Source organism: Ostrea edulis, chromosome 10, assembly GCF_947568905.1.
Source record: "Ostrea edulis chromosome 10, xbOstEdul1.1, whole genome shotgun sequence".
In the NCBI taxonomy this organism is placed as follows: Eukaryota; Metazoa; Mollusca; class Bivalvia; order Ostreida; family Ostreidae; genus Ostrea; species Ostrea edulis.
In genome coordinates this window covers 40,274,149-40,292,947 of record NC_079173.1, presented here as the reverse complement: position 1 = coordinate 40,292,947, position 18,799 = coordinate 40,274,149, and the positions used below count along the sequence as shown (strand labels likewise).

Below are 18,799 nucleotides of genomic sequence, written 5' to 3'. Positions count from 1 at the left end.
AGCGCAAAGTTACACTTAAGGCAATGACATAAAAATGAAAAAGTAATTTCTCCGAATTGCTCTCTCTCTCTCTCTCTCTCTCTCTCTCTCTCTCTCTCTCTTTTTTAGCAAATAATGTGTACGCAGTTGCGTACTTGCGTATAGGCAGCTACGCGCCTGAAGGTTGTAATCTTCTAATTTAGCAGCTATAAGAATTGGATTTTTCCATTCCCATTTTCACTGCTTTTTAGTCTCTTGTAATGTCTGAACATAGAGAAGAAAGATTTAAAACAAATTGGGAAAATTTCAAGATTTTGTTTAATGGCTAAATTTGAAGCTTAAAAATATTATTTCCTCTGTACCCCAAAATGTCTTTATTTAAACATTTACATATTTATAGATACGATATTTTTTTTTTTTCAAAAGTTAATTGATCACAAATTATTTTGATGGTAATATCAAAGTCTGAAACCCATATTTCAGGACCCTATGGAAGGATAAGCTCAATAAGTGCAGAAAGTTTTAAATAGGTAAATATTTTCTCGTAAAATTCTTTGTAGTATACTAATCGGGCTCGGTATCCAATAATTACCGTACTTCATAGAAGTAATGGACAAATCCGACAAAAGTAGCAGCTGTTGACAAATTTTGGGACGTTTTTAATTTTCTACTTTACTATTAACATTTTAATGATATATTTATCAACAAAATGACAGAGAAGATACTTCCGGTGGATAATAAGGTCCATGAATTGAAGTTAGGTTCCAGTTTCGAGCCCCGATCACGAGTTGCTTTCCACTCTTTTCGTTGTAAGTAAACATAAAATACTATCGACTTAAAAATAGAATAAATGTGCAAGATTCTCACTCTGTTTGTTGGGGAAAGTCATTGTTTCAATTTATGACGTACGTGCATGTATAAATAACGACGCTGTATCACTGCAACGGACCAGGACTGGTACCCGGACCCTCTGAATTTCTTGTCATAGCTGTGTCAGGTCTCTACAAACTGACCCAGAGTCTCTGGCCACCAGCGATCGAATCCATCTAACCACTACATTCCTCCCGCCTTAACTGTCTTCACACCTTGAAAATATCAAATCAGGTCCCAGGATCCTGATCACCTGGCTGGCATTTTCACCTGTCAGTTTCAGGGGCTGGTCAATGGCACCAAATGTAACAGGAAGGGAGGAAATGCGACAGACCATACCGGGATTTGAATTCAAGCCTCCTGAATCTCTAGTCAGGTGCTCTAACAACTGAGCTAACTAGCCACCGGCTATCAAACTCATCTGTACGCCACAATACATGTATATATGTATACTGTGTGACCGTTGGACCGAGCGAAGCATGAGATGGTCATTGGCGTGTCCCAAGTGATAATCATAATTCCGTGAAGTATGATAAATCATAATTCATTTAAAAATGTATTTTATTTATGAAATTCCCCTTGCGCTAAATGCCCAGTAACATCTAAATATGAAAAGGGGGACATATGAGGATAGACAAAGGATCCGTCTATTCATTTAACGTGGGGAATATAACGACAGCAGATGTAAATCATGCATTGTGACGTCACATTTAGCCTCGACCTTTCTCTCTCTTTCAAATCAAACAATTATAAACAATAGTACATCCAGTTTGCAATTTAGTTAAAATTAATCAAAACTAACCAACAAGTTCAAAGTGTTAAAAATGTAAGTGTAAATATATCGTATATTTTTATTTAAAGAAACTCGTGAACTCGCTCATCTATTTAGTTGTATTACTCTTTTCCTATTTGATGATTGCTAAAAACTGTAACAGTAATAATTATCCCATTCATTCTTAACAAACTAAGTGTTTGAATTACAAATTGCATGTCAGTCTTGTATTTTTGGCATTCCAAATTAAAATGTGTCACGAATAACCATAGAAGCAACTAACGAACAAAAGAATATGGCGGCGCCCATATGGATCACAAAATTTTCAATGAACGTAATGTAGAGATTATCTCTATTCCTTTGCAGATTTTCTCAATTTTTCTTTTACATACATGTTACCTTTAGAGCCTTGCTTTGCGGATGAGCCTTTGGCCTGTCCGAGCTTCGCTCGGTATTTTAGGGATAGACGAAAAGGGAGATGTGGGAAAATAGTTTTTCTCACATTATCACCAGTGTGAGATCGACTTTACCCATGTTAGACAGCCATGTGAGATTTTTCTGTCTCACACTGCTGCGACGTCATTTGATTGTGACATCATATATTTTCTATGATTTACGTTACACGGTGAAGATTTACGTTACACGGTGAAGTAAAATTATTTTGCTTTGTTATCTTTAAATTTTAATGTGTATAGCTTTCTGTTGGACAACCTTGGGTTTTTTAGTTTACACTTAAAGTGTAAACCATTTTCGGGTATGCTCTTTCTGTCTATCTAATTAATTTTTGCATCGAAGTTGAAATGAGGATTTTGATAATTTAGAATTTTCTCAAAGCTCCCAAATTTATGCACTAAACTGTAGGTAAAATGTGAGAAAAATAATCCTTCATTATTTACTCGTGTGGGATAGGGAAATTCCACCTCTGGAACAAGATTTGCTGTCTAGGAGTTTGCAAAGCCTCGTCCTAGACTGCGAATCTTGTCCCCTCGGTGGAATTTCCCTATCCCACACTCGTACTAATGAAGGATTCTATTATTCTCAGTATTAAAGGAAAACATGAAATAGATTATTTTCTTTTTTTCCCTTTGCATGTAATTTAGGTCATTAATAATCTTTAGTTGGCTGATCCTTCCTTGCTTAACTTAATGAGGATTAAGGTTAGGATGCTTTGTTTTTTTAAGCGATTACATGATGCAGATCATTTATATCGTCATATATTTTCAAAATCAAAATGTATTTCTTAAATATATTATTGACCGTGAGAAGCACAGATATGTATTGTTATTGACTGGGTCAGTGGGAGGGGCGCATACATGTGCATATTATTGCCTGGGAGAGGTACATGCTTATATATTGTTCTCTTTGAGGTAAAGACATGTTTATTATTGACTGTGAAAATTTCATATGTGTATTATTGACTGAGAGGTATGTACATGTGTATTTTATTGACTGGGAGAGCTAAATGTATATCCATCTCCCCAGTGAGTGACTATGTACATGTATTTGATAGTGTCCTTCGGCCTGTGTTTTTTTTAATTACCTCCTTAGTCCTACTTCAAATCCTACATGCTTCCATGTTTTTTTATTTGCAGATGATTTTATGCCTGCATCTGTTGATGCAACACAACAAGGACTAGTGGATGTTGGGGAGGGGCACCAGATAACAGTCAGTCTGCCACACGTAGAGGTAAGGAATGATGGGGGAGGGGGGACCAGATAACAGTCAGTCTGCCACACGTAGAGGTAAGGAGTGAGGAGTGGGAGGGGGACCAGATAACAGTCAGTCTGCCACACGTAGAGGTAAGAAGTGAGGAGAGGGAGGGGGGACCGGATAACAATCAGTCTGCCACACATAGAGGTAAGGAGTGAGGAGAGGGAGGGGGGACCAGATAACAGTCAGTCTGCCATATGTGGAGGTAAGGAGAAAGGGTGAGGAGGGGGAACCCGGGGGATGGGGTAAATATTGGAGTAGATTTTTCATAAACTCACCACCATGAACGCAAGAGTACATGGTGTGATTTAGAAGTAGAAGGAATGAGAGAGAGAGTCTCACAGAGAGAGAGAGATAGAGAGACAGACAGAGAGAGAGAGAAAGAGAGAGAGACAGACAGAGAGAGACAGAAACAGAGAAAGAGAGAGAGACAGAGAGAGTAAACAATAAGGATTATGTCTATTAATTTTGTTAGGACTTCGTGTTCACCTTATTGAAGAAAAGAGCTAGGGATAAGAATTATATGTTGATCACTGTTCGTTATCTTCACCTTTCATGTTTCTGTATGAATTTTATTAGGACTTATGTTCACCTTTAATTGGAAAGAGGGTTTAAAGGATAAAAATTATATGTCTGTATCAATTTTATTAGAATTTTGTGTTCCCGTTTTCATTCCATTTGAATTTTCAGGGTTCAGGTACCTCCCACACAATGTATAAAGGGAACAAACGCCCGAGCCCCAAGGAGTGTGTCCTAATTATAGATCACCAGACCGGCACTTTTACCCTGGAGAGACTCTCAAACACTGTCAACCTGAAAAAGACAAGGTTCGTATAAAAAAAAATCGTATTACTTCTCTCAAATACTGTCGATCTTAAAAAGACAAGGTTCATATTACTTCTCTCAGATACTGTCGATCTTAAAAAGACAAGTTTTTGCATTGCTACTCTCAAATACTGTCGATCTTAAAAAGACAAGTTTTTGCATTGCTACTCTCAAATACTGTTAATCTTAAAAAGATAAGTTTTTGTATCGCTTCTCAAATACTGTCGATCTTAAAAAGACAAGTTTTGTATCGCTTCTCAAATACTGTCGATCTTAAAAAGACAAGTTTTGTATCGCTTCTCAAATACTGTCGATTTTAAAAAGACAAGTTTTGTATCGCTCATTAACGTGGTGTATCGTTATATTTACTTTGTGTATTATTATATCAGTGTGCTAGATGTCTAAACTGAGGATTTAAAAGATTTCATTGATTATAAGTTTTTAGCTCACCTGAGCTGAAAGCTCAAGTGAGCTTTTCTGATCACCCGTATTCCGGCGTCCGTCCGTCCGTCCGTCCGTCTGTAAACTTTTCACATTTTCAACTTCTTCTCAACAACCACTGGGCCAATTTCAACCAAAGTTGGCACAAAACATCCTTAGGTAAAGGGAATTCTAAATTGTTAAAATAAAGGGCCAGTCCACCTTCCAAGGGGAGATAATCAAGAAAAGGTAAAAATAGGGTAGCATCATTAAAAAATCTTCTTCTCAAGAACCACTGGGCCAGAAAAGATGAAATTTATATGAAAGCTTCCTTATATAATGCAGATTCTAAATTGTTAAAATCATGGCCCCCGGGAGTCAGATGGGGCCACAATAGGGGATCAAAGTTTTACATACAAATATATAGGAAAAATCTTTAAAAATCTTCTTCTCAAGAACCACTGAGCCAGAAAAGCTGAGATTTATATGAAAGCTTCCTGATATAATGCAGATTCTAAATTGTTAAAATCATGGCCCCGGGGGTCGGATGGGGCCACAATAGGGGATCAAAGTTTTACATACAAATATATAGGAAAAATCTTTAAAAATCTTCTTCTCAAAAACCACTGAGCCAGAAAAGTTGAGATTTATATGAAAGCTTCCTTATATAATGCAGATTCTAAATTGTTAAAATCATGGCCCCCGGGGGTCGGATGGGGCCACAATAGGGGATCAAAGTTTTACATACAAATATATAGGGAAAATCTTTAAAAATCTTCTTCTCAAGAACCACTGAGCCGGAAAAGCTGAGATTTATATGAAAGCTTCCTTATATAATGCAGATTCTAAATTGTTAAAATCATGGCCCCCGGGGGTCGGATGGGGCCACAATAGGGGGTCGAAGTTTTACATACAAATATATAGGGAAAATCTTCTTCCCAAGAACCACTGAGCCAGAAAAGCTGAAATTTATATGAAAGCTTCCTGATATAGTACAGATTCTAAATTGTTAAAATCATGGCCCCCGGGGGTCGGATGGGGCCACAATAGGGGATCAAAGTTTTACATACAAATATATAGGAAAAATCTTCAAAAATCTTCTTCCCGAGAACCACTGAGCCAGAAAAGCTGAGATTTATATGAAAGCTTCCTAATATAGTACAGATTCTAAATTGTTAAAATCATGGCCCCCGGGGATCGGATGGGGCCACAATAGGGGGTCAAATTTTTTGGTTTTTTTTGTTGTTGTTGATATAGTGCAGATTCAAGTTTGTTAAAATCATGGACCCCGGGTATTGGATGGGGCCTCAAGGGGGACATCAAAGTTTTACATACAAATTTATAGGAAAAATCTTTTAAAATCTTCTTCTCAAGAACCACTGAGCCAGAAAAGCTGAGGTTTATATGAAAGCTTCCTGATATAGTGCAGATTATAAATTGTTAAGATCATGGCCCCCGGGGGGTCGGATGGGGCCACAATAGGGGGTCAAAGTTTTACATACAAATATATAGGAAAAATCTTTAAAAATCTTCCCAGAACCACTAAACCAGAAAACGTGAGATTTATATGAAAGCTTTCTGATATAGTGCAGATTCAGGTTTGTTAAAATCATGCCCCCCCCCCCCCCCCCCCCCCCCCCCGGGGTAGGATGGGGCCACAATAGGGGATCAAAGTTTTACATACAAATATATAGGGAAAATCTTTAAAAATCTTCTCAAGAACCATTGGGCGAAAGAAGTTCACATTTACATGAAAGCTTTCTGACATAGTGTAGATTCAAGTTTGCAAAAACCATGGCCTCCAGGGAAAGGTTTGGGGCCATAATAGGGACCACGGTTTTACATGCAAATAGATATGGAAAATCTTCTGATATGGACCAAGGTGACTCAGGTGAGCGATGTGGCCCATGGGCCTCTTGTTTCTTTTGATACATTAAGTACATTCAGACAATTTTCACTGCACTGTGATTCACAGTGTGGAAAATAACGTTTTGCCACATACAGCGATTTTTTTCTACCCACTGGTACTGGTACCGGTACCCATTCAATTGGGAAAAATAGCGTCAAAATCGAACAAATTGGGAATTATCTACCAATGTATCGGCAAATGATTTCAACTAAAAGAAAAGAAAAAAGAGAACAAAACAAGAAGTAGTCATCCCTTTATAAACCTTTTTACGGTAATATTTGCTATTGTGATACATAAGGAATCGTCGTAGCTTCATTTTAGAATCGTCGTAGCTCTACAAAACACGCTCACTGCCATGATCTGTACTTTCGATTAACACTGGAAGTGAACATTTTAGTTAACTTGTACAGCGTTTTAGACAAAGAAAATTACGATGTCAGCGGTCTATTTTTCGGCAAGTAAATTGGGAATTTTTAGTCTCAAAATTGGGAAAAATCAATGTTTTTTGGCATTGGGAGTGGTACCGTTTATCGGTACCAGTTATATAAGGAAAAAAATCGCTGACATATTATTCCATGTAATTATCAAGTCCTGTATGCGTTTATTGTGCTACAAGTGTAGTTAGTGGTAGAGTGTATAAATTGATATTCAAGTGGAAAATGTTTCAATTTGGAAAATCCTGCACAAAGATACAAAATTGTGAACACAGAATCCACTTAATTTTGGGAAGAAAATTAAAAACCATAAATGTGAAGGATGCAAAACAGAAAATGTCGGACTACTTCAATAGGGGAGAGGGATTATGCTGTGGTAATGTTTGATAAATTCCATGTGTTTTTAGAATGGAGGGCAGTAGTAAGATCACACAAAACAGTCGACCTTTGACCCCAGTTGACGTCAACAAGAGGTCACCAGTGAAGCAAAAAGCCGTGACCACGGCCCCCAACAATGTGAGCCCCCCGACGCCCCCGATGGAGTCCCCCACTGTGACCCCTGTACATGACGAACCAAAGAATGAGGACTCGCAGAAATCAGAACAAAGTAAGAACTAGACCCAACTTCACAAGGGGAGGGGCAGTATACACTATCACGTGGGGGAGGGGCAGTATACACTATCATATGGGGGAGGGGCAGTATATTCTATCACATGGGGGGAGGGGCAGTATATTCTATCACATAGGGGAGGGGCAATACACGCTATCACATGGGGGAGGGGCAGTATACACTATCACATGGGGGAGGGGCAGTATATGTTATCACATGGGGGAGGGGCAGTATACACTATCACATGGGGGAGGGGCAGTATACACTATCACATGGGGGGAGGGGCAGTATACACTATCACATGGGGAGGGGCAGTATACACTATCACATGGGGGGAGGGGCAGTATACACTATCACATGGGGGAGGGGCAGTATATGTTATCACATGGGGGAGGGGCAGTATACACTATCACATGGGGGAGGGGCAGTATACACTATCACATGGGGGGAGGGGCAGTATACACTATCACATGGGGAGGGGCAGTATACACTATCACATGGGGGGGAGGGGCAGTATACACTATCACATGGGGGAGGGGCAGTATACACTATCGCATGGGGGAGGGACAGTATACACTATCACATGGGGGAGGGGCAGTATACACTATCGCATGGGGGTGGGGCAGTATACACTATCACATGGGGGGAGGGGCAGTACATGCTATCACATGGGGAGAGACAGTATATACTAGCACTATTTTCAATAATGAAATTTATTGATTCTTATGATTTACATTCTATTTTCATTTCTGTTGGAATTTTCAGCTGTTAAAATAGGCATAGTTACTCTATTTATCAAGATTTAAATACATTTGCATTGTTCACGACTGTAGCACATCAGGAAATAGCCATCATTAAAATTTTACAATTGATCCATCCTAATCACATATTTCTGGTTTGTGATTGGTTGTTTTCACATGTTTCTGGTTTGTGATTGGTCGTTTTCAAATATTTCTGGTTTGTGATTGGTTGTTATCACATGTTTCTGGTTTGTGATTTGTCCTTTAGTTGTATTTCTATATGTGCGTTCAATATTTAGGTTGCATTGGATTTATCAGTAGCAGTGATGAATCATCTAGTGACTCCGATAACTCAGCTAGTGACTCAGAAGATGAGTTTAAAACGAGTAATGGTGAGTAGATCTGTGACTCTGAAGACGAGTTTAAAACGAGTAATGGTGAGTAGATCTGTGACTCAGAAGATGAGTTTAAAAATGAGTAATGGTGAGTAGATCTGTGACTCAGAGGACGAGTTTAAAACGAGTAATGGTGAGTAGATCTGTGACTCAGAAGACGAGTTTAAAACAAGTAATGGTGAGTAGATCTGTGACTCTGAAGATGAGTTTAAAACAAGTAATGGTGAGTAGATCTGTGACCCAGAAGACGAGTTTAAAACGAGTAATGGTGAGTAGATCTGTGACTCAGAAGATGAGTTTAAAACAAGTAATGGTGAGTAGATCTGTGACCCAGAAGACGAGTTTAAAACGAGTAATGGTGAGTAGATCTGTGACTCAGAAGACGAGTTTAAAAACGAGTACTGGTGAGTAGATCTTTGACTCAGAAGATGAGTTTAAAACAAGTAATGGTAAGTAGATCAGCATCGAAAGTTTTGTGTGTAATTCTGTCAGGAAATCTACATGTTACTGTTGTGTGACAGGAAATCTACATGTTACTTTTGTGTGACAGGAAATCTACATGTTATTGTTGTGTGACAGGAAATCTACATGTTACTGTTGTGTGACAGGAAATCTACATGTTATTGTTGTGTGATAGGAAATCTACATGTTATTGTTGTGTGACAGGAAATCTTCATGTTACTTAGTGTTGTGTGATAGGAAATCTACATGTTATTGTTGTGTGATAGGAAATCTACATGTTACTGTTGTGTGACAGGAAATCTGCATGTTATTGTTGTGTGATAGGAAATCTACATGTTATTGTTGTGTGACAGGAAATCTACATGTTATTGTTGTGTGATAGGAAATCTACATGTTATTGTTGTGTGACAGGAAATCTACATGTTACTGTTGTGTGATAGGAAATCTACATGTTATTGTTGTGTGATAGGAAATCTACATGTTATTGTTGTGTGACAGGAAATCTACATGTTATTGTTGTGTGACAGGAAATCTACATGTTATTGTTGTGTGACAGGAAATCTACATGTTATTGTTGTGTGACAGGAAATCTACATGTTATTGTTGTGTGATAGGAAATCTACATGTTATTGTTGTGTGATAGGAAATCTACATGTTATTGTTGTGTGACAGGAAATCTTCATGTTACTTAGTGTTGTGTGATAGGAAATCTACATGTTATTGTTGTGTGACAGGAAATCTACATGTTACTGTTGTGTGACAGGAAATCTACATGTTATTGTTGTGTGACAGGAAATCTACATGTTATTGTTGTGTGACAGGAAATCTACATGTTATTGTTGTGTGATAGGAAATCTACATGTTACTATTGTGTGACAGCAATCATTCTAAAGAATTTGTTAACATGCTGAAAGTCTTTTATCAGGAAGAATATTGAAGCACATTCCGTATCATTAATTTCAACACTGCCTATTATATAATGGCAGGTACAGCAAACCCCCAATGGTTTTCTATTAGGGATTAAACAATGTTATCTAGTCTTTATAAACATTCATACCAAAGCAGCAAGCCCTTGCATTATAATTATACCAATACATAAATTACACAAACACACACCGCAAACTTTGGTGATAGTGTTCTGTAAAACTTTGTCTCCATTTCTTGAGATTTGTTGATGATTGCAGAATAGGCAGGGTTGTAAGTTACACACAGGGGTTGCAAACATTCCCTGCCAAGCGAGTTGTTAGCCCATGTAAACAAACTTTACATCACTTGATGTGTGAATTACCTGTAGATTCTAAATCCAGTGTGACACAGTGTAAGATCTGTTTAATTCTAAGGGGCTGTACAAAAGCCTTCATACACATGTAACTTCTAGGTATTTTACAGTTATTGTTCAAAAATTAATACTGAGTTAGAGAGTGTGTCATAAAGAAGGGGCAGAAGTTTAGTAATGCATTTTTATGATTTCAATAAAGTTCTACTATAAAGTTCTGGTACATGAAAATTATTGACTTTATAAAAAATGGAGAGAGCAGATCAGTGAGAGAAACTGAAATAAGAATTGCTCAAGACATGTATACATGTGTGCTGTAGCTAAGTTTTCAAGTTAAAAGTAACTCATTGATTTGTTGTCATGCTTCACTGAGTTTGGATTTTATTTCTAAACAGGAAAACCTGGACAAGGTCTGTTTGGTTCCCAGAGTCAGTCTCTCTTTCAGACAGCACCCTCCTCCAATATCTTAGGTAAGTAATCAGAGAAATAGCACTCACTGCTACTGTGATGTCAGAACTGGTACTGTGATGTCAGAACTGGTACTGTGATGTCAAAACTGGTACTGTGATGTCAGAACTAGTACTGTGATGTCAGATCTGGTACCGTGATGTCAGAACTGGTACCGTGATGTCAGAACTAATACTATGATGTCAGAACTAGTACTATGACGTCAGAACTAGTACTGTGATGTCAGAACTGGTACCGTGATGTCAGAACTGGTACTGTGATGTCAGATCTGGTACTGTGGTGTCAGAACTGGTACTGTGATGTCAGAACTAGTATTGTGATGTCAGAACTGGTATTTTGATGTCAGAACTGGTACTGTGATGTCAGAACTGGTTAGGGCTGAGACGATTCAGGGTTAGCTCAATTCGGTTCGGTTTTGATTCAGAACAGCACGGTTTGGCTATTTTCGATTCGGTTCATGTTAGGTCCAATTTATGTAAAGACAGCACAAAAATTAACAATTTTAATGAGTAGCATATTTGATTTGATTATTCAAGTTACAGTAAAACTCGAATATAGTGAACACGGATATAGCGAAATTACGGCTATAGCGAAGTGAAAACGATTTCCCCGGCAAATTCTTTATATATTCTATATAAAAGTCTGCGTCTATAACGAACACGGATATAGCGAATTTACGGATATAACGAAGTAAATTCCTATTCCCCTTGAATTAAAAATGAACGTAAAAATCACCTTTTATAACGAATTTATTTTTTTCATTTTAAACTCTATGTGATTTTTAACAATCGTTTTCCGTTGACATAAAGGATCAACACTTATTACAAAATTTCTGTTTGTATTTTTTCAAAAAAGGTTGTTAACGCAAAACAATACTTACACATACGTTTAGGAAATATATTGTCGGTATTGTTTATTATTCTCGTTAATTAAATTTGAAGTTTGATTGTATTTATTCTATCGTACACTCTTTTATTTGTGTAAAGCAACAAGTAAATGACAATTGCAATAGACTGTACATGTATGTTTTGCGCAAAATTTTATTGGCATTTCTTTCGACATGTTCTTGCATGCCTTAATAATCCATCAAGATAAATTATCATATATAAATCAATGTGTATATTTCTTGTATAAACATATTTCTTCTCGAAAATATATAGGCTTCATTTCTCTTAAAGACAATACAAACGCAAGTATATCGATTGCTGCTTTCTTATAGAACTGATATACATGTAGAACAAATCAGTTTTATAACGAATTCGTTATATTTGAATTATGAATTCGCTATAAACGTATAGCGAATTACGCTTATAGCGAATTTTTATAGAGGGTCCTCAGAAATTCGCTATATCAGAGTTTTACTGTATATAACTATATGTCGTCATTTGTAAACATCATATCTATTTATAATGGCATTTTATAACTTTGATAGAAAAAAGAAAACATTGACAGTCTATTAAGATTTGTTATATTAATGTGCTGCAGAAGTTGGATTATTAAACAAATCTATAGTGAATCTAAAATGTATATGATATTGTTTTCATTGATATGTAAAAATTCAACAGTTCTATCAATTGAGTGTCTTTGAAAATCTCTCCTTTATTGATTTACATCTCTCATATTAAAGAGACTGATTCACAATTTTTCTCCAAATTTTGTTTTTCACTTTAAATGATCAAAATCTACAGTCTAATATGTTTAGAAGGTTTCACAAAAAAATTAAGGTAATTCCTCATGACATAAGCTCATTATAGAGAGTTTATTATTTGTTTTGAAAACAAAGATTGATGTGTGTTATTGTTTACTGGGTTTTCAAAATAAATGGATATTGATTCAAGTTTAATATATATATCACATCTCAAGTATACTTTAGGTAAAATGTGTCATTCAAATGTTAAAATTTGTGATTGTACAAAATGAGCATGCTTTAAATTACAAAGTTAACGTTTCACTGGTTTGTTTTTTTACATAAAAAGACTATCACATCTCAAGTATACTTTAGGTAAAATGTGTCATTCAAATGTTAAAATTTGTGATTGTACAAAATGAGCATGCTTTAAATTACAAAGTTAACGTTTCACTGGTTTGTTTTTTTTACATAAAAAGACTTGAGTCTTTGTTTACATAACAAAGAATCAAAGCTAAAATATTGCTCTTATCCTTGCATTCAGACGGTCCAAATTTTGGTTGTCAACATTTAATGAGGTATATTTTTAATTTTTAGCCACTCGGCTATTGGTTTGGTGATGCGGGCGGATGGGTGGGTGGGTTGGCGGGCGGGCGGTTGGGCGTCAACAATTGGTTTCCAGATGATAACTTGAAAAGTTTACAATCTAATCAAATGAAACTTTGATATATTGTTGAGTACCAGGTAAGGAAGGGTCCTAATGATTTTGGAGAAAAATTGTCAAAGGTCAAGGTCACTGACCGAAAATAGAATGAAAATTTCTGAAAAATTTGGTTTCCGGATGATAACTCAGAAAGTTTAAATCCGAATCAAATGATAATTAAAGATATTGTTATGTACCAGGTAAGGAAGACTCCTATTGATTTTAGAGAAAATAGATTTAAAATTAAAAAAAAAAAATTAGTTTCCGGAGAATAACTTGAAAATTTTTAATTTGAATCAAATTTAACTTGGTTATATTGTTGGATACCAGCAAAGCAAGGCTCCTATTGATTTTGGAGAAAAAAAGTCAAAGGTCAAGGTCACAGTGACCAAAAATAGATTGAAAACTTCAGACAAATATGGTTTCTGGACAGTAACTTGAAAAGTTTAAAACTGAAATTAGTTCTTCACAATTATAAATATGCCACATCATTCCTGACTTTACAATGTATCCCATGCAACTCGGCTTATGCACCCAAGGGTGCATATATTGATTTTTAACATCAGAATTGAAAAACATTTCTTTCCAAAAACGTGAACCAGTCCCTTTAACTGTCAAATCTGTGACATTACCTACGATGTTGATTTCACTCCACCACTGACAGAAATGCTATTTGTCATGTAAAGATAAACTGCAATGATCTTACGAACCATATTCTGTTGGTATCTGAGTGGTGAAAATGCTAACTCTCAACACAGTAGTAATTTAAATCTCTGTTGCATAAAAAACTACATGTTCTGCACATCACTCGGATGCCATATTTGTTGTTTTGGTGTATGTAAATTCCGAAATCCGGAATTTGTAATCGCATGGTATGAATCGCAGTGCACGGAAATTTTCGGTGCGCTGCACAGCCCTAGAACTGGTACTGTGATGTCAGAATTTGTTGTTTATTGTTGTTATGCTAGAGACCATGTTATGGAGTGCCCAGCGAAATGTACAATTTTTGAAGATTACAGACTAGCTTTCAACAGTTGTTAGTTATAGGATAAAATCATAAGCGGTAATCAGTTTATTTATTTAAAGTCAAACTTTGAAAATTTAAAATTGTTAAGTTAACAGCTAATTCCTCAGTAACTCACAAATAATCATGCATTCGTATAAAATTTACAATTTATTTATTGTTAGTTCAAATTCAATCCCTGTCTACAATCATGAATGCTGACAAGGTCGATTATGATTGATTGATTAAATATTGTGACAGGGTCGATGCTCATATTTAGTCTCCATGATCTTGCATGTAATTGTATGAGCATTTTAATCTTTCTTATGAATATTTCACTCATATGAAAATGTCTCCATTGCCGGTGAAGAGCTGCTAAATTTAGGCCTATGCTCGGCACTTACAGCCTTTGAGCAGGGAGGGATCTTTATTGTGCCACACCTGCTGTGACACAGGACCTCAGTTTTTGTGATCTCATCCGAAGGACCGCCCCATTTAGTCGCCTCTTACAACAAGCAAGGGGTACTGAAGACCTACTATAACCCGGATCCCCACGAGACCTGACAGGGTCGATGCTCATATTTAATCTCCATGATCTTGCATGTAATTGTATGATCATTGTAATCTTTCTTATGAGAACCTCCCTTGGGGATTCGGGTTAGAATTGGTTCTCATTTTTAAAATTGATAATACAGGGAACGAATTGGAATTATAAGAATCAAACATTCTTTTTGAAGAATTCTCGATGTGTAAACTCTGGACATTTTACTCACAAATTTCACATAAAAATGCTTTGCACTTTTATTCAGCTTGTGAGTAAAATGTCCCGAGTTTACACATCGATAAATTCTTCAAAATGAATTTAATCCTATAATACATATAGGGAAAATCTTTAAATATGGGCGAAGGTGACCCAGGTGCGCAATGTGCCCTTGGATCTTTTGTTTTCTATATCCATACGTTACTTTTCAAAAGCAATCTTCGATAAAAATTGGAGTAGCAGCCAGCTATTGTTTGTTCTACGTATAAGTATTTTGTTTATTTCTTTAAAGATGAAAGCTACTTTAAAATACAATGGGATATTATCTAATGAAATGGAATATTATCTGATACTATGGAATATTATCTGATACTATGGAATATTATCTAAAATGTGAACAATACCCTAAACCTGCCAGAATGAACTATAGGGAAGGACTAATGCATATTAAAAGAATAAGCTTTGATGTGAAAAGTGGAAGGTTTCTAAGCCTCTACATAAAAACATATTAAATGTTTCTAACTGGCTTACTTTACATAGTTTTGATAGTTAACAGGAGATGTTTACTCCTGGGCACCTGATCCCACCTCTGAGGTCCGTGCTTAGGCTACTCTCAATTTCCTATACTCTATGATATTTATGAGATTGATCACTGTTCGTTATCTTCAATTTTTCGCTTTCGTCAATAAGGTTTTGTGTGTTATCTTTATTTCTTTACTTTCGTCAATAAGTTTTTAGCTCACCTGAGCTGAAAGCTCAAGTGAGCTTTTCTAATCACCCGTATTCCGGCGTCCGTCTGTAAACTTTTCACATTTTCAACTTCTTCTCAACAACCACTGGGCCAATTTCGACCAAAGTTGGCACAAAACATCCTTAGGTAAAGGGAATTCTAAATTGTTAAAATAAAGGGCCAGGCCACCTTCCAAGGGGAGATAATCAAGAAAAGGTAAAAATAGGGTAGGGTTATTAAAAAATCTTCTTCTCAAGAACCACTGGGCCAGAAAAGATGAAATTTATAGATAAGCTTTTTTAGGTAGTGCAGATTCTAAATTGTTAAAATCATGGCCCCCGGGGGTCGGATGGGGCCACAATAGGGGGTCAAAGTTTTACATACAAATATATAGGAATTTTTTTAAAAAATCTTCTTCTCAAGAACCACTGAGCCAGAAAAGCTGAGATTTATATGAAAGCTTCCTTATATAATGCAGATTATAAATTGTTAAAATCATGGCCCCCGGGGGTCGGATGGGGCCACAATAGGGGGTCAAAGTTTTACATACAAATATATAGGAAAAATCTTTAAAAATCTTCTTCCCAGAACCACTAAGCCAGAAAAGTTGAGATTTATATGAAAGCTTTCTGATATAGTGCAGATTCAGGTTTGTTAAAATCATGGCTCCCTGGGGTAGGATGGGGCCACAATAGGGGATCAAAGTTTTACATACAAATATATAGGGGAAATCTTTAAAAATCTTCTTCTCAAGAACCATTGAGCCAAAGAAGTTCACATTTACATGAAAGCTTTCTGACATAGTGTAGATTCAAGTTTGCAAAAACCATGGCCTCCAGGGGTAGGTTTGGGGCCATAATAGGGACTACAGTTTTACATGCAAATAGATATGGAAAATCTTCTGATCATATGGACCAAGGTGACTCAGGTGAGCGATGTGGCCCATGGGCCTCTTGTTCCTCGTTATCTTCATTTCTTCACTTTTGTCAATAAGTTTTTTCATAAAGTATGCGTACATGCTGTTATGGTATAATGTACCACAAACACTAACAGGGAAATGCTTGGTACACAGTCTCTTTTGATAACAGGTGCACAGTCTCTGTTGATAACAGGTGCACAGTCTGTTGATTACAGGTACATATTCTATGTTGATTACAGGTACATGTCTCTGTTGATTACAGGTACATGTCTCTGTTGATAACAGGTACATGTCTCTGTTGATAACAGGTGCACAGTCTCTGTTGATAACAGTACATAGATTTGATAGACTCTTTCAAGGTGTAATGAATCCTGAATTTGTATTTACACAGGTAAAGATCTTGAGCTAAGCGACAGTGATAGTGATTAGCAGCTCCAGCAATGGACAGAAATGGTCACATCAGACATCGCATATCAATATTGACGGCATCAGTGAAGCAGTGGGAGAACATTATATATACAGTGTAACCGTGGTGAACCGCAGTCACGGCGGGAATTGTTGAACGGGAGAGAGTGCGGGTGTACTACGGAATATAGGACTTCCATATAAAAGTACATTATAGGAAATGTTCGTGCTCATGGACTGTGTCTGGTGATGTGTCCGACAGAGTTCTTGTGGAAGCTGCCCTGACCGTTGTTGGGGTGGTACAAGGTGGCAGTCTTCGGGCCTTGTTGTCTCTTTATAACATGTCTAGTCTAATTTACTGTGTAATGATTTCATTGTTACAGCGTGTTTATGTGTGATTTATTTGATACAGGTATTTATTTACCAATCTCATGAGGCAGTTAATTGCCTTGATTTGAAACTGTTTAGTGCATGTACTGCATGAGTACATGTGCGAATATCTGGAGTTTTAGGAGTTTTTGCTTATAGGGTAATTAGTGTCTTTGTTATCTTAATTATGGACTTTTTATACAATACCTATCATGAATTATTTATAAAACTACCTGGAAAAATAAGTAGCAAGATTTACAATACGGACTTATTTTTATATGTCTCGTGGAGTAACTAATAATTATGTTGGACAGTTTAATATATCTCAATGTACATATATAGTCTCTCTGATTTTATTTTTACCCATGTGATTGCCTGATGTGTGGATAGTGTAAATAACAATTAATGTCTCTGATGGTAATCACTAAAAAGAAACGGTTTTAGTTCTAGTATATATGGTACGGAGTTAAAGGACCTTCGTTTGTCTTTGATCATATGTATGTAATGCTTTAACTTGTGAAATGGGGAGGGTAAGCTGCTTATGGAGTTGCAATTTTAGTGTGAATTTATGATCTTCTTGTCTCCATACATGTCATTTGACTGCTTTTAGAAACTACCTGGTCTATAATATTCTATACAATATTCAGTGAAGCTTGACTGAGGTGAAGGTCAAAATAGATGGAATCAATGATTCGTGAATATGACCCTTTTTTTATAGATTGTCTGAGTCTCTCAGGTGAGGACTCTCGACTCAGGTGACCTATCAAGATTGGTCTTCGTCCGTCGTCCTTTAATAATTAGACATATTAAACTTTTTCTTGATAACCACCCTTCCAATTCTTTTCAAGTCTTCATTACCACGATCTTCTGTAATATTTTCCAAGAACGATTTTCTTTTTGCTTGGAGCTGGTTTAGTTTAGTAATGATATTTACATATGATGAATATTCCTTTTTAAATCTAATCGCCTAGCTGGGTAGTTCAGTCGGTTAACATGTTGACTAGTAATTAAACCCAGACTTGTACGTATATGCCAGGCAGTAGTAGTTATTGTCCATTGTCTTTCATGCATTTGTTATTGTCGTTCTTCAAAATAAAATTTGAATCAAAACAGGTGTGTAGGTGTTTTTCTTTAGTACTTCTGTTTGAAGCGATGTATGTTTTGATGGTTGGTTTTATATTGTTTAATGTCCCTCTCGAGGATTTTTCACCCGTATGGAGACATCACCATTGCCGGTGAAGAGCTTACAGCCTTTGCGCAGGGAAGGATCTTCATCGTGCTACATGTATACCTGCTTTGACATGGGGACCTCGGTTTTTGCGGTCTCATCCATTTAGTCGCCTCTTACGACAAGCAAGGGGTACTGAGGACTTATTCTAACCTGAATCCCCACGGGAAATGTTCCGATGCAA

At 36.7% G+C, this 18,799-nt stretch overlaps 1 protein-coding gene across 1 annotated transcript; it reads left to right on the top strand.

The window, feature by feature from the left end:
• Positions 1 to 561: 561 nt before the first annotated feature.
• Positions 562 to 18,497, top strand: LOC125666090 (ELL-associated factor 1-like). Its single transcript, XM_048899206.2, has 7 exons — positions 562 to 788; positions 3,214 to 3,308; positions 4,023 to 4,159; positions 7,328 to 7,527; positions 8,570 to 8,662; positions 10,799 to 10,873; positions 17,005 to 18,497. The coding sequence occupies exons 1-7, from the start codon at positions 689 to 691 to the stop codon at positions 17,040 to 17,042; spliced, it is 738 nt and encodes a 245-aa protein (XP_048755163.2). The 5' UTR covers positions 562 to 688; the 3' UTR covers positions 17,043 to 18,497.
• The last annotated feature ends 302 nt before the right edge of the window (positions 18,498 to 18,799 follow it).

What these genes read in the sequence shown, in the direction of transcription:
- LOC125666090 (XM_048899206.2), top strand. Translation starts at nt 689, where the DNA reads ATGACAGAGAAGATACTTCCGGTGGATAATAAGGTCCATGAATTGAAG. An exon ending in CTCGCAGAAATCAGAACAAA is followed by an intron (nt 7,528 to 8,569) that starts GTAAGAACTAGA and finishes TTCAATATTTAG; the next exon opens with GTTGCATTGGATTTATCAGT. An exon ending in TGAGTTTAAAACGAGTAATG is followed by an intron (nt 8,663 to 10,798) that starts GTGAGTAGATCT and finishes ATTTCTAAACAG; the next exon opens with GAAAACCTGGACAAGGTCTG.